Below are 14857 nucleotides of genomic sequence, written 5' to 3'. Positions count from 1 at the left end.
TGGCCACGGTAACGAGGGACAGGGGTGGTCCACCCCTTGGAGTCCAAGTACTGGGTTCTTAAAGACTGGTTCGAGCCCAACCCTCAGTGACTTGGGCCCTGAGCCCCGGAGGCTTCCCATATGGCCGGCGGGAGGCTCCCATGGTGGGAATTCTTCCCCAACCTCCCCGGAACGGATGCGCTGTAACCACCTGAGGGAAAACAGATTTCATAAAGAGAGGCAAGCAACAGCATTCTCACCTTCTAAGATTAAGGTAACCAGCCTTCTGGATGAGGTTCCTGTTGATCTGTGGTGCAGCCACGTCAGAGTCCGGGGTGTAAACAGACTCATCAACAGAGACCAGTTCTTGCTGGGACACCTGCATCTTCTCGGCTTCAGCTTCTAGTTCCACCTGAATGCTTAAGACAGAAGGTGTTGGGTCAGCGGCTCCCCCCCGCCGCCGGCCGACCCAGCACCGCTGAGCAGCAGATGCCGGAGCTGTCCCCACGGCTTCCTGCCACACGAGGGGGAGCTCAGGGCCCAGAAGCTGGGGGTCGTGGGGCTCAAGTCTGCGCTGCTAAAAGCGTTCATAGGAGTGCTCCTTTAAAACAGCAGGAACACCACTGGACAATGCCGGAACCCAGCAGAACAATTTCTCCAAATTCTCTGCCAACAAAGTGGGATCCAGGCTTAGAACTGTTGAGGCAATTTTTCTGAAAAGACTCATTCATCCATTTTAGAGAGGGGGGGAGGGAGGGAGGGAGGGAGGGAGGGCGAGCGACCGTGCATGCAAAGGGGGGGTGGGTGGAGCCCATGTGGGGCTTGGCTGCACCACCCTGAAATCACCACCGGGGCCAGAGTCAAGAGTTGAGTCTTAACTGACTGAGCCACCAGGCGGCCCATGTTGATGCAAATCTTAGGAAAAAAGCTTTGAGGAGCCTATCCTCAGGGCTGCAGGGCAGGCTGCCTGAGGAAGAGCTAGAAAGGAAGGAGACAGCAGTCATTCCTGCCACCTCCCTGCCCCTGCCCCAGCTCCCCTAAGGTGGGAAGGGACACTGGAGACAGGAAAGTGACCAGGAGGTGGGACCAAGGTGCGGTGACAAGACAAAGGCCGTGCTCTTCCATTCGTGGCAGCCCTACCACTGCCCGAGACCGCAGGGGCCCACCGGCCACGGGCTGCCCACACTGCGCACCAAGGGTAAGAGGGCCGATGCCAGGCTCTGGCTCACGTGCGTGCGTGTGTGCTGAGGTGCGGAACACCTGGAAGCTTGAGCTGTAGACAGAGGCTCTGAGATCTGCAGAGAGATACAGCATCTCAAACACGAGCGCAAATGTCCCACCATCCGTTCATAACAAAATCTAGTGCAGGAAAAACCTCTGACGCACAGAAGATTCTCCCAGAACACAGAAAGCCAGGGGATTCTGGGAGCTAACGCAGGGTAAGACAGAGGCGGTGAGAGGTGAAAAGTGACAGTGGGCGCCTTGCCTTCCTTTCTTCTAACACCCCCAGTGGCTAACAACCAGATGAAATGGCAGGACACTGCAATGGGATTTCAGAGTGCTCTCCGGCCTCCTCCTAGACCAGCCCCACCAGGGCGGCGGCGGCTGCGGCCGGGCACGAGCAGCTGTGACTTCCAGGAAGGCGCAGATGCCTTCAGAACCATAGCCCTCCCGCGCGCTCCTACGAATGCTCAGCTCTGGATTTTCTTGGGATTCATTTTTTATTTTCAGCATCTGAGGTACACTTCTGCCTCAACAGAGTCCACTATTGGCCTCCAGGTATTTTGAAATGCATGGGCGCCTGGGTAGTGCAGTCAGTTAAGTGTCCGACTCTTTGTTTCGGCTTAGGCCACGATCTCAGGGTTGTGAGATTGAGCCCCGTGTCAGGCTCTGTGCTCTGTGCGGAGCCTGCTCACGTTACTCTCTCCCTCTGCCCCCTCCCTGCATTACTCGCTCACTCTAGAATGAATGAATAAATAAATAAATAAATAAATAAATAAATAAATAAATAAATCATAAATCCTTTTTTTTAAAAAGGTATTTTGAAATGCAACATTCTCAAAGGAACAACCTTCCTCCGTTTTTCCACACAAAATAAAATCCTACACTCCTACTTCCATTTTGTATATCTGCTTCTCAACTACTCTCTCCAACACTCCAGAAACCACGGAGTACTCCCAGAGCCACATCTGTGGTGTGAATGAAACAAGCCTCCTTGGGCTCACTGTCATGGACACTGGCAGTGGAGGCAAAGGGTGTCCGAGCATCAACTAAACATGGCAGGACAGCCTGAAGAACGGATGGTGTATTTTTTTAAAAAATAAGCATTTTCAAGGCTGAAGTGCGATTTGTTAATTTAATTCAAAAAAGGCATAAAGCCTCGTTATCTATCGTAAATGGATGTGACAGCCAATTTCCTAAAGACTCACACCACTTCTGGCTGCGAACCCCTTGGCTCCAAAGGGGAAGCGAGGCCACTTCTAAATCCACAGCGAGCCTACGCCGGGCTCACAGGCTAGAGCATGTGAAGGCCGGCTGTCAGCACACAGAAGTGCTGAGGGAGGCCCTCCCTCAGCACAGCAACTGTGACTTGATGGGACAGTTCCCCTGCAGACACTTTATATTTTCTTTAAGCTATGTAATCCGTTCATGTGGTGGGCATGCCTCTGGGCTGGGGGAGGGGGGTTGCCAGAAGACATTACTTTCCAGCTTCAGTATTCCTGAATACCGGCAGCTAAGAAGGGGCCCACTGTCCAGAGTTCCCATGGTGGTGGGGCTCTGTGGCCGCCCCCCCCCACAGAGGGGTGGATTCAGCAGGAAAGGCAAAGGCCCCCAGGACCCAGAGTGGAGTGCAGCCTTACCTTTGGACCATGTCCGCAACTGAGGATAAAAAGCTGTTCATATTTTGGGAAAACATCTCTGCTCCCTTCTTAAAAAAGTTAATCTGAAAGACAGAATGGTGATGTTCTGAAGGTCATCTTGGAAAGGTCATCAGTGAGCACATCCAGCGCAGGACTGACAGTGCGGGAGTGGCGACCCTGGCTGGCCGGCCCCACCGCGTGCTCACAGCGCTCCGTGGGCCCCTGCGGAGCCCCCCACACCAGCGAGTTCCTCCCAGAGCCCCCAGTGTGCTGCAGAATGGGGGCGCTGGGACGGAGCTCTCCTACTGACAGGCCGGATGGAAACATCAGGGATAATGTGAGTTCACTGCTTGGCACATACCAGACCAGGTGCGTCGGTAGTTACTGACAATTATCTCTGATAGTCTCGTCATCAGCTCTTTTCCTCTGTGAATTCTAGATAGAAAGCTTCTGAGGGGCAAGGAGTAGGTCTCCACCTTTGTGTCTACAGGGGCTCCATCGGTGTGTGACACCTGACCTGCACAACGCCGGCCAGAACCAGACGAGGAGGAGGTGCAAACCCAAAGGCCGCGGTGACCCCCGTCAGCCAGCCGTGCGTGGCTCGGAACACGAGCCGGACAGAGGATACGGCTGGAACACTACCCAGTGGAAACTGGGCTAAAGTCCCTTACGGGGCTCTTCCAACCCTGACGTCAACCCAGAGGGGAATGTGGGTGTGGAGGCAGCAGAGCTCTGGGCCTGAAAAGGTGCTCAGACTGGTGAGCTCCCTTCCAGCCTCCAACGTTCTGGGATGTGGGCTCCCTCCGCCCAGGGGAGGGTGGCCCTAAGAGGGCTCTGTCTCCTTTGAAAATAAAACTTCAATTGCTGGCTTTTGGGGAAGGGATAGAAGGAAGTCCTTACTTCCTGTGACTCTGGGGTATTCACTTCCCAGGAAGTCTGGGTTGCCTCACAAACCCTGAAGGGCAGGGGTAAGGGGAAGAGTGGCCACCTCTGTGTATTACTGACATCTGTAACCATCTGGCCCCAAAGCTCAAGTCTCCATTTCTTTCCATGGCCAAGGCTTTAAAAAATCTGAATACTGGGTGTGAACTGCTCCATCTTACATGCCTGATCACAGAGAACTAATAAGAGTTGCAAACCCTAGCCATGAGAAAAGGGAAAATGCTCCGCTTTGGACGTGGGTATTTTCTCACACTCTAAGCCAGCTCATGTGTCTGATCTGGAAGCGGCCCCTGCCCTGTGCAGTGGGCACAGAACTCGACGGCGCACCCCAATGAGGCTGGCACGTGTTGTCATGCTCACATCCTGGGGAAGTATGCACTCCCATGCCCTTAGTTTCCACAGGATAAAAACAGGATGATCACGATTCTCCTAATGCAAGGTAATCATGCAGGGAGCTGCTCTGGCCCCGTGATCTTTTAATCATACAGAGCTCAAAACAGTAAATGCCATTCTGAATCTCTGAAACCTCAAATATCAAAGTCTGTTCAAGGAGCCTTCTGCATTTCTAAGGACACAGCCTCCCAGTGGCCTTCCTCTCCTTCCCCTCCCTGAACTCCTTGGAATTTATACTCCGAATTCCACGTCTTAGCTCCCCTGCTATTCTGCAAGTTCCTGGGGGGGGGGGGGGGGGCTCCTGCAATCCCTCACTGACCTGAAGGAATGGAAGGGAGGGATGAGACCCTGTCTTCTCCAGCCACCTTTCATCAGATCTACCCTGTGACTACTACCCTGGACTTGATTTCTGTGATCTCATAAACCTGTACACAGCTTGCAAAATCTCTGTTTCAGGCATGACGACGGAATCGTGATTTCAGTGCGAGGGCCTGTTTAGCAACGGCCAGGGGAGGCAGAAATGAAGTCAAGCAGCTTGCACTTAAGTGGGTGGTGCCGAGAAGCCTGATTCAGGGCCACATCATCCAAAGACCCAGATTCTCACGCCTTCGTGAGCCGCAGAAGTACAGTGGTCAGACGGCCATCGGCTAACAAAGGTAGACGCTTAGTCAACACTGATTTCAAAGGGCTGATGAGGCAGACGGAGAGCGAATGCTTTGGAATCATCCAAAAGATTCATGGGTTTAGACAACTGGTGTAAGTGAAGGAGCTATAGTTCTTGGCAGGATTTGAAGTCTACAGGGGGAGGGACTATTTGGTCTTGTGTCTTAAAATCTGGGTACTTTCCACATGAAAAGTAAAACATGCCATCCTCAGTCCTCGAAAATGCTGCTTCGGCCACCCAACGATGACGTGACAGTGTGCGGCTCTTCTCCGTGTCGCCAGGCCCGGGAGTGCGGGGGGTGCTCCTGCAGCTGGGCCCCCTCTCCCTGGGGCGGCCTCCACTTAGAAAGCGCAGGCCAAGAGAAGCCAGTGTGGTACTTCAGGTGGAACAGAGTGGAAGCAGCCAGGAACAAGTCCATCCGTTAGACCTGTGAGGCCCCTCCCTAACTAACCGGGTGCCCCAACCACTAACTGCTCAGCCTACAGCTGCTCATCTTTCTGAGGCTCAGTCCAGGCCCCCCTCTGACCCCGGGCCTCTAAAGAGTGGGGAGTCCTGCTCCACAGGCCCGGACTGTCAGTCCAGGGAGGGCAGACGGGACAGGAAGCGTTATTATAACGAGAGCAAAGGCAGGACCGACGATCTCCAGCATGGCCAGGCCCTCCGCCAGGCAGAGGTGCAGTAACTAAGGGAGGAGAGAGGCGGGTATCAGTGCCCACCATGAGGAAGCTGGACGCTGCCAGGGGTCTGCTACGGACCGGAGCCCGCAGCTGGACAGGGCTAGCTGTGGGTTCAACCCAGCTTTATGCAGATGACACAGACAGATTCTAGCGCTCTACTTAAATATCACCCCTGAAGGCATCAGGTGACTCGAGTTACCTCGTCATTCAACGTCATAACCACATTAAGAAGACGGATCACTGAGCTTGAATGCCTAAAGATCCTCCCTTGTTCCCCTTTCCCCTGAATGCTACTGACGCTGTGTTTTTTGAAATATATGTATTTTTTAACATGTGTTAAAAAAGAATAGATGCTCACACATGTGGAGTTTTAAAAAGTTGCTGACTTCTTTTCTTCTCAACATTCTGCTTCCTGACATCCCTTTCTGTTCCCAGGTTGTCGTCAGCTGAGAGAAGATTCCTGGGTGTGTTTCCTGAGTGCGGGGTGAGGTGCTAGAGTCCGTGTAAGTGGGGCTAGAGCACAGCAGGGATGGGGGGGACACTCACGCCTGTCCCTGCCAGGCTGGGTGCTGCTGGGCCAGGGCCCTGCCCTGCCACTGGAGCATCCTGACAGATGGATGTTCAGGAGACCATTAACTGGGGGAAGAAGTCACATACATCCTGGACAGAGACTTGAGCAAACCATGGCAGTGTTTTGCCATGCCCTGGATGCCAAGGTGCCAGCCATGACCTCAGCAAGGAGAACAGCCCAGCTGAGGGTGACCCTCACCACCCAGAGCAGCATGGGACCGTGCAAGGGGTCCTGAGCTGTAGGCCCAGCTCCACCAACCTGAGCAGTCAGCTGCTTCTCAGAACATCAGATCAGGCCTGGCTCTCACTTCGCTCAGAGGCAAAGGGCCGCACCAGCCCCTCCCCATGGGAGGCTTGGGACCGAGGCCATCACTGTCTGCACGTACAACCTGACAAGACCAGCTAACGATCAGCCAGCCCACCAGGAAGCTCTCCATGTGCTGAATCTAAGGAAGGTTCCAGGGAGGTGGTGCATTCGTGTTTCTTTCTCTGATGATGCTTTGGTTTCTCTTAAAGGCTAGCTCAGCAGGAATGCCAAGCTGTTCTCCCCAGCTGGCTCAGGTCTTAGCCCTTAGGGGAAGGGCATGGCGTACCTGTCCGTGGGCAAAGCCTATCATGGGCTCCATCATGGCTACACGCTTCCTGTACTGCAGCGCGTTGAGGGCGCAGTAATACTGAAGAGAAGAGAGGTGCTGTTTCCGCCGTGTGGCCGCCACCTCTTTCACGACATCTGTCTTCACCTGGGTGAGAGGCGGAAGGAAAACGTCAGGCTGTCTGATGGATGTGGCAATTCTGTAAGAGCATGAAGCTTCAACAGTGTGCGTTTACTCACGAGACCCATTTCTGCAACCAATAAAATTCAGATAAGGTTCCTCCTTATGTTTTAAAAACTCCCAATTAAAAATACCAAAGTATTAGCATCTCTGTGCTTGTGGGGCTGCCCTGGGGTGAAGCCAATTACTCTCAGATCCCTTAGGAGAACAATATGGTAGCATGCACTGAAAGCCAGATTTTAGTTCACTCATAAGATTGTATTCCAAGGAAATAATTTAGCTCAAGGAAATCATGCAACAGAAGTAGGAATTTAGATGCATTAAAATGGTCAATATCATCTACAGCAGCAAAAAAGCATGAGTGAAAGAAGCAGAGTCAACACCCAGGGCAAGAAATTCAAGTGACCTGAATACGTATGAGGCAGACAAGCACGAGGTACCAAGCCTGAGTTGAAATCATTGTGCAAATGTAATTATACAATGGTTCCAAGCTGGTGTTTAATAAACCAGTTTGAAAAGCTAGAATAGGGAGGTAGAAGCCTACTTATGAGATTCAGAATAAGTAATTAAAAATCTACGTATATGAAAGAAGAAAAAGAATTCATCAAGGTACCCTCATGCCACGAATCCACAGCAGGAGCACAGAAGGAGCTTAAGTAAACGAGGTGGAAAACGGCATGTCAGGGAGCACAGAAGGAGCTTAAGTAAACGAGGTGGAAAACAGCATGTCAGGGAGTATTCCTACCTTCTCATTCTCCTTTTTTTTAGGAAGCCTGCTATATTTTGCCATTGAGAGGTCATGCTCTAAAAATAAAGAGGCATTTTAGCTCCCAGATGGGTTGAAAGGCAAGGACATTCATTCAGCATCTCCAGCCACATGCACACTAAACCCATGCGCCAAGAATGGAGAGAATACCTACCATTACTGGCGAGTCCAAAAAGGTCCTTTAAAGTGCTAACCTCTGAACAAGAGAAAACAAACATCTTAGAGCAAAGAAAAATAAAATACGCCAACCCAGAGCTCTGTGCTTCCCCAAGAAAAGAAAAGTCTATGTGTGGAAGGAGGAAGGCTCTGTGAGCACCTCCTCAGGGCCTCTGCCCTCACACGGCTCTGGCCTCCTGGTTGGGAATCCTGGTCTGACTGGAGTTTATGGCTTCAGCTGCATCCCAAACTTGGGACCCTGACTGCCCTTCAGGCCACTCCTTATAGACAGCATTTGGGGGTCCATGAAGCAGAGGGCACTCGGGTGGACGTGGGCTGGAATGTGTGGTGGCCAGGTACTCTTCATGGAGCCCTGGAGTGTACACTGGAGACCTGGAGATTGGCCCCCAAGAGTGTTTTAATACCTCTTTCCTCACCATACCCGGACCACACCTAGAACCTAGAGTGCCTTGTTGCTGGCCATTTTAACATCTGGCAAAGCCACCACTAACAAAGGAATAATTGATCCTTGTTTTAATGAAAAAGTCTGAAGCCGTCTAGCATATGGTACCTGCGACAAGCCAACAAACACCACTATTACCCCCTGTGGATGCCGCACCCCTCACGCACCATGAGGAGTAACAAAGTCCAAGACCAAAAAAACAACAAGGTCAACAAGGGTGATAGCTGTCCAAGGTTAAAGACTTAAAAACAGGGGCGCCTGGGTGGCTCAGTTGTTAAGCATCTGCCTTCAGCTCAGGTCATGATCCCAGGGTCCTGGATCGAGCCCCGGATCGGGCTCCCTGCTCAGTGGGGAGCCTGCTTCTCCCTCTCCCACTCCCCCTGCTTGTGTTCCCTCCCTCACTGTGTCTCTGTCAAATAAATAAATAAAATCTTTTTTAAAAGAAAGCGATACTTTCTACTACTCTACCACAATCCAGTTTTGCTTCATCAAAGAAAGGAAAGCATTTCATACCTTTTATGTCTTTTTCAGTTTGCCTCAAAACTGCCTCCAGCTTTTCAATCTCTCTTCCCGTTATTCTTACTCTTTTTGGTGTCGGTGGCTTTCTGCCTCTGTGGGCCTGCCTTTCCCTTTCTTCCCCTCTCCCTTTTACTTCCTGTTGGAGCACTTTCAGGGTTTTACACTTCCCTGGTCAAATAACTTCCCTACCAGCTTTCGTGTTCTCTTCATTCAGATATGTACTTATATTGGTGCATAAATGAAAAAGGCAGCGAAATGTCAGATAAAAACCATCACAGCAGAGGGGAGGCCAGATTCTAACCTGGTTCTCAGGCTGACTCAAGTATGACCCAGGCCAAACCCTTCAAACTTGCATGTTGGTGTGGTCAGAGGAGGTTACTTTGATGCACTGTTTCCATAGATACCTAAGAGGCTTTTCTTTTTACTACTACCACATAGTTTTATTCTCTTAAAAAAAAAAAAATCACCATCCTGGGCAAATACTACTAATCCACACTTGAGCCCTTCAGGATTGACGAAGGCCCGGTCGTTACCACTGCCCGCACCCTCTGCCCCGGGCTGCCTCCCATCACAAAGCTGAAAGACACAAATCCGACAATGTAGGTCTTGTGGGGGAGGGGTGATTATTTTCTGTCTAAAAGACTTGGAGTTTATTTTTAAAATAATATCTCCACACATTTCTATGATTTTATTTAGAGAAAGTCTTTATGAAAAAATGCACCCAGACTCTCAGTTCGTATTGGATAATCAGTGCAGGACTTCATGTAGCTTTAGGATGTACATGCAATGATAGATGAGCAACACTCAAAGCCACTAAAAACCCTGCTCAAGCGAGGTTTCTCCTTACACAAGCTGACATTTCATTTATTGTTCTTTGTCAGGTTTCAGTGCCGTTCAACCGCCCTTGGCAAATGTTGATGCCAGGTCTACCCCGCTCCCTAAAGCCTCAGGCAACACGATCACCGGGAATCTCCAAGTGAGGAGGGGAAAGAACATGATCTTTAAGATGTACTGCATCTTTTCTGCCTGAATAAATTTTACATTTTAAGGTGTTTTATATATATATATATATATATATATATATATATATATATATACACATATATATACATACACACACACACACATACACACATTTTTTTTTAAGATTTTATTTATTTGAGAGTGAGAGAGCAAGCATGAGGGGGGTGGGGGTGGGGGAAGAGGCAGAGGGAGAAGCTGACTCCCTGCTGAGCAGGGAGCCTGGAGGAGGGGCTTGATCCCAGGACCCTGGGATCATGACCTGAGCCGAAGGCAGGCACTTACTGAGCCACCCAGGTACCCCTGAAGAGGAAGTAGTATCCTGAACAGATCTCTTAGTACTCAGTTTAGACTTTTTTAGCCAGCTATTTTTTACATCAGTGTTCCAGAAAATACAATTCTTTAATCTCTAAGCAATGAATATTTTCGATGACATAGAGAACAAAAAGACTAGAAAGTTTGGGTTCCCTTTTATAATATCAACTATGTTTTTTTCAAGATTTTGGTTCTTTTTTATTCATTTTTTGACTACCTTGATTTCCAAGAGATATAAAATTACTCTAAAATTTTGCTTTGGTTTTTGGCTGAAGAACCAAAATTAGTCCAAAAGGGCAACCAGGCTCTCTGAACCAGTCCCAGATATGCCCACCCACTAAAATGTGAGCTCCTGGAGACCAGGGAGCTCATCTGCCTTGTTCATGGCTGCAGCCCAGGGTCTAGTACAGGTAAAGCATGGTCCCCGCCCCTCCGTCCCTCTCTAAGGCACCTACTTTACATTCCAAAGCATTCATGGCTCCGCCAAAACAGCATGCCTTTACAAATGCTCAGAACCAGTAATATAAACCTTGCCATCTTTGTCTCCTTGGTAAACACTTACTCATCTCTCAAAACCCAGCACAAAGATCACCTTCTCCAGGAAGCCCTCCCTGGTACCCTAACGTCAAAAAGGTAATCACACCTTTCTGCGTGCTGTCTTGTACCTCTCTGTCTTGTTGCCCTTAACACATGATGTTATGACTGTCTGTTTTCAAGCCAGTTTTCTCATTAGCCTGTAACCTCCTTTAGGCGAGCCAAGAACACAGTGGAGATTCAATGGAAGTTAGCTAAACTGAAGTGCTCAGAAAAAGAAGGGCATTTCTCAATGATGCACATATTTAAAGAAATTAGTACAGTCAGAACAATTATGAAATGAATTGATATTTTCAAGGTAATTGGCACTGAACTCAGTAACTTTACCTGTGAGATCCTTTTCTCGAAATTGTATAATAGGTAGAACCATTGTGTCTGCCAACTGTTTAGCCAGCTCTGTATGGAGAACATTAAGCTGAAAAAAAGAGAGAAATCTTACTGAAAAAAAATTATACCCACTATAACGGACACTGACTTCTACACAGGATCACAGTGAACACTTCTGTGTGGTTTAAGAGTTCTGTTACACTTCCTTAGCAAATAAACAACCCTTCATGAAGCTGCAAATGATATAGGCCTAGAGGTTTTAAAACTAAATGCGCGGTTCTGAGCTGGCCTCAGTTAGGTTTGCTAAAGGAGTCTCTAAACCCATGGTTACGGTCTATGTACGGTGCAAACCCTGGTTGTGTTCTCAGGTTGAGCCACACCAGCTGGAGGAGGGAACGTCACGTTCATGTGCATGCAACGAACACAGCTCACTGGGAGGACTCACCTCGGGTCACACTTTACCAGGCCACCGTAAGTCCTCTCCCTCTCAGAACGGCCAAAGTCACTTGAAAGACTGGCCTGCTGGGAGCCCATTAACCTGACAACCATAGCAGCTGTGGGCCTGGGAATTACTCTGGAGAAAGAAGGCTCCCCACTGAAACCTCAGATCCCAGGCCTCTGTTCTTTCAAAGAGCAAGCTGACTGTATTCAAATGTGATCCTCCTCACCAAGTAATTTTATTTTGATTCTTTCTCTCCTTCCACCTTGTCAAGGCCTTTCTAAATCCTGTTGTAAATGGTGCAAAAAAAATAAGTCATCGCCCCTCAGCACTACCATTTTTGAGTCCTTTTTGCATGCCAGAGTTACATGCTTTATATCACTTGGTTCTCACCCACTCTGAGGGTCAGGTCTTACTTATTATACCCACGTAACAGGTAGGCAAACAACTCTCCAAATCCAGAACAGCAAAGAGGTAGAACGGCTTTTCATCCTGGGCTACTAGAATCTGAACTCCAGGCTTTTCCTATTACACCGTGCTGGATATAGAGTCTTTTATGCTCACAAAGTTGCCCAAACTTCAAATGTTTGGTGGTCTAGACATCAGCAACAAACACAGATATTACTGAAGATGTTCTGGGATTCCTGGTTGGTGAACAAAGGGAAACCACCCACCAATCTGTTTTGCAGTGTGCATTCGGCAAAGTTTCGCTTTCACGCGCGTAGGCCTCCACACCAAGAGGCTTGTTTGAGAACCCCTGATGGGGCCAAGCTTCCGGGAGGCCATGATACCACCTATAAAATCACATTCCCAGCCTTCCAGCCTTTGGGAATGATTCACTCCCCACCAAAGAATCATCATTCCTGCCCATGAAAGTAGGGTTGTTAAGTAAGTATCTTAAACTGGAGATACAGGTTCTGGGGGTTTGAGGACTAACCACATTTCCTTAGCAACTGGCTCTGGTCAAGAAAAGACCTGAGTTCAGCGGGTGCAGCCCGCTGCTTCCCCCCCTGGGCTCCTTATTCATGGTGAATTAGGAAACATTCATCTCCTCACTTCCAAAAAAATTACTTTTTGCTCCTACTTTTTTCCATTCATGATCTTCCTATCTGGAAAAGATATCCACCCATTTTAAACGTTCATTTTGAAGAGAGAGTCGTGGAAGAAAGGATGAAGCTCAAAAAGAACTGGATGACGAGTTCTCTGTTATATCCCCAGTGCCTAGAACAGCACCTACCACACAGTGGGTGGCCAATGTGTTTGCTGAATGAATATCAACTTGCTGGGTTGCTTTGTTGAATGAATGACAATGCAATCAGTACAATTTTATATGAATGTTAGTTTCTCATTTTATAAACTGAAGACAGTATCTCCTTTACATCAGTGACTGAACAGTTAAATGGCACCTGCGTGTTGTTTTTCGCTTCTTCTTTATCATAATTTTCTACTGTAAGTACTGCAAGCTCCTTGACAGGTGAAATACTCATTTCATACCGACCCAATTCTGCAGAGGGTTCTGCTCAGCACCAGTAGCCTCTGAGCTGGGGTGTTTATTACAAATAGGATTTATGTACCTCTCTTATAACAATAGCTGTTTTTCACAAATGGTCCAAATGTGTTATACAAGACAGCTACAAGAACAGTTGTATGAAACCCTCTGTGGTGGGGGAGTCATGCCCAGCCTCTTCCTCCCCCAAAGAAATGTACATCCAGAACATCTGGGAATTTAGAAACAAGGTCTCTACAGATGTAATGAAGGACCTCGGAATGAGATCATCCTGAGTTACCCAGGTAGGCCCTAATCCAAAGATAAGTGTCCCTATAAGAAGAGAAGACACAGATGGAAGGGGTGAAGTGGGGTGGGGAGGAGGCCATGGGAAGGCACAGGCAGAGACTGGAGGGAGGCAGCCACATGCCAAGGGACGCCCAGGGCCACCAGAAGCCGGCAGAGGCCAAGAAGGCTTCCCCCTCAGGCCTCTGGAGGGAGCCTGGCCTTGCCAACAACTTGATTTCATACTTCTGGCCTCCAGAACTGGGAACAAATAAGTGTCTATCGTTTTAAGCCACCTACTTGTAATTTGTTACAAGCAGCTGGAGAAACCAATACACCCTTCTTGGGAAAATGAATTCTCAGAAATCTTTCTCTTGGTCCATTATTCATGTATAACAAAGCCTTTCGCCTCAAACCAGAAACAAATATAATCGCATACAACCTGTCTTGTGAAATGAGCCTCGGAAGAGCAACAAGTTGAGATATCTTCTTAAATATTTGAGTAGATACATACAATGGAAAGTGGGCCAACACAAAGATGAAAGAAAGTTCAAGAAAGAATCAAATAAAATTTTGCCGTGTTTCGATCTTACCTCATCTACCACTTTGGAAAAATAGTGGAGTGTAGAAATTACTTCTTCATCGCCTTTGCCAAGAGCAAAATTCTAAGACCAGAGAATAGAAGACCCAGGTGTTAAGGCCTGGAGAGTCAGTGCTGCCTTACCCCCATCCCAGCACCCTCCAACCAGCTCCCACTCTGCTCCCGAGCGCACATCGCGTCACGGTGTCTATCTGCAGAAAACGAGTGCACTCGCCACTTCCTCCCCAGCAATGCACTCAGTCGCCACCCCCCCAGGCTATTCCTTTGTTGGCCATCACCCTTCTTCTGTCTGGACATAACGGCATCTTTGAGTTTATTTCCTGGAACTGGGTTATTTCCTGGAATTTGATTCATTTGTAGCCCCTCGGACCATGAACCCTCAAGGCAGTGGGTGACTTCTGTAGGCTAATTAGAATACATCATAAAGACTTTGGGATAATCACCAGTTAGAATTTATCAGGGGAAAGGAAAAGGCAAGACAAAACAAAAACAAAAACAAAACAAAAAAAACACCAAAAAACAAAAACAGGAGTGGACCATGAACAAAAAGAAGGAAATCAAAGTCTCTCAAGGATGCCCTTGGAGAATTCCTTTTTTTGTTTGTTTTTTAAAGATTTTTATTTATTTATTTGACAGAGAGAGAGAGACAGTGAGAGAGGGAACACAAGCAGGGGGAGTGGGAGAGGGAGAAGCAGGCTTCCCACGGAGCAGGGAGCCCGATGCGGGACTCGATCCCAGGACCCTGGGACCATGACCTGAGCCGAAGGCAGATGCTTAACGACTGAGCCACCCAGGCGCCCCCCCTTGGAGAATTCCTTAAAAGAACTCCATTTACGAGAGTCCTGAGCATAGCATCCACATGCCACATAAATACCCAGTTACCTGTTTTTCATATGCTAGCAGCTGCTTAGAAAGCTGCTGAGTGGCCAGGCACATTTCATTCTGCAGGGAGAAGAGAAAAGCAGGTAAGGTGTGTCCAACACATGTAAAGTCACCAAAAAAAAAAAAAGCCACCTCAGAGAATCCC

General features: G+C 48.7%; 1 protein-coding gene across 4 annotated transcripts in view; it reads right to left on the bottom strand.

The window, feature by feature from the left end:
• APPL2 (adaptor protein, phosphotyrosine interacting with PH domain and leucine zipper 2) overlaps positions 1-14857 on the bottom strand; it is a 50855-nt gene that overhangs the window by 17486 nt on the left and 18512 nt on the right. For 3 of the 4 annotated variants that reach the window (XM_073900359.1, XM_073900360.1, XM_025882334.2), the window contains exons 3-10: positions 14713-14772; positions 13823-13894; positions 11020-11107; positions 7780-7821; positions 7605-7663; positions 6680-6826; positions 2841-2923; positions 240-398 (exon numbers count right to left, since the gene is read on the bottom strand). In XM_073900359.1, coding sequence (XP_073756460.1) covers positions 240-398; positions 2841-2923; positions 6680-6826; positions 7605-7663; positions 7780-7821; positions 11020-11107; positions 13823-13894; positions 14713-14772 — 710 coding nt within the window. The remainder of the gene's footprint in view (positions 1-239; positions 399-2840; positions 2924-6679; positions 6827-7604; positions 7664-7779; positions 7822-11019; positions 11108-13822; positions 13895-14712; positions 14773-14857) is intronic. The other variant, XM_073900361.1, reaches the window with a different exon arrangement.

This window comes from Callorhinus ursinus, unplaced genomic scaffold, assembly GCF_003265705.2.
Source record: "Callorhinus ursinus isolate GAN/ISIS: 27379988/994484 unplaced genomic scaffold, GSC_fseal_2.0 scaffold14, whole genome shotgun sequence".
In the NCBI taxonomy this organism is placed as follows: domain Eukaryota; kingdom Metazoa; phylum Chordata; class Mammalia; order Carnivora; family Otariidae; genus Callorhinus; species Callorhinus ursinus.
Note: the sequence above shows the minus strand (reverse complement) of the source record. Positions and strands in the feature narration are given on the sequence as shown.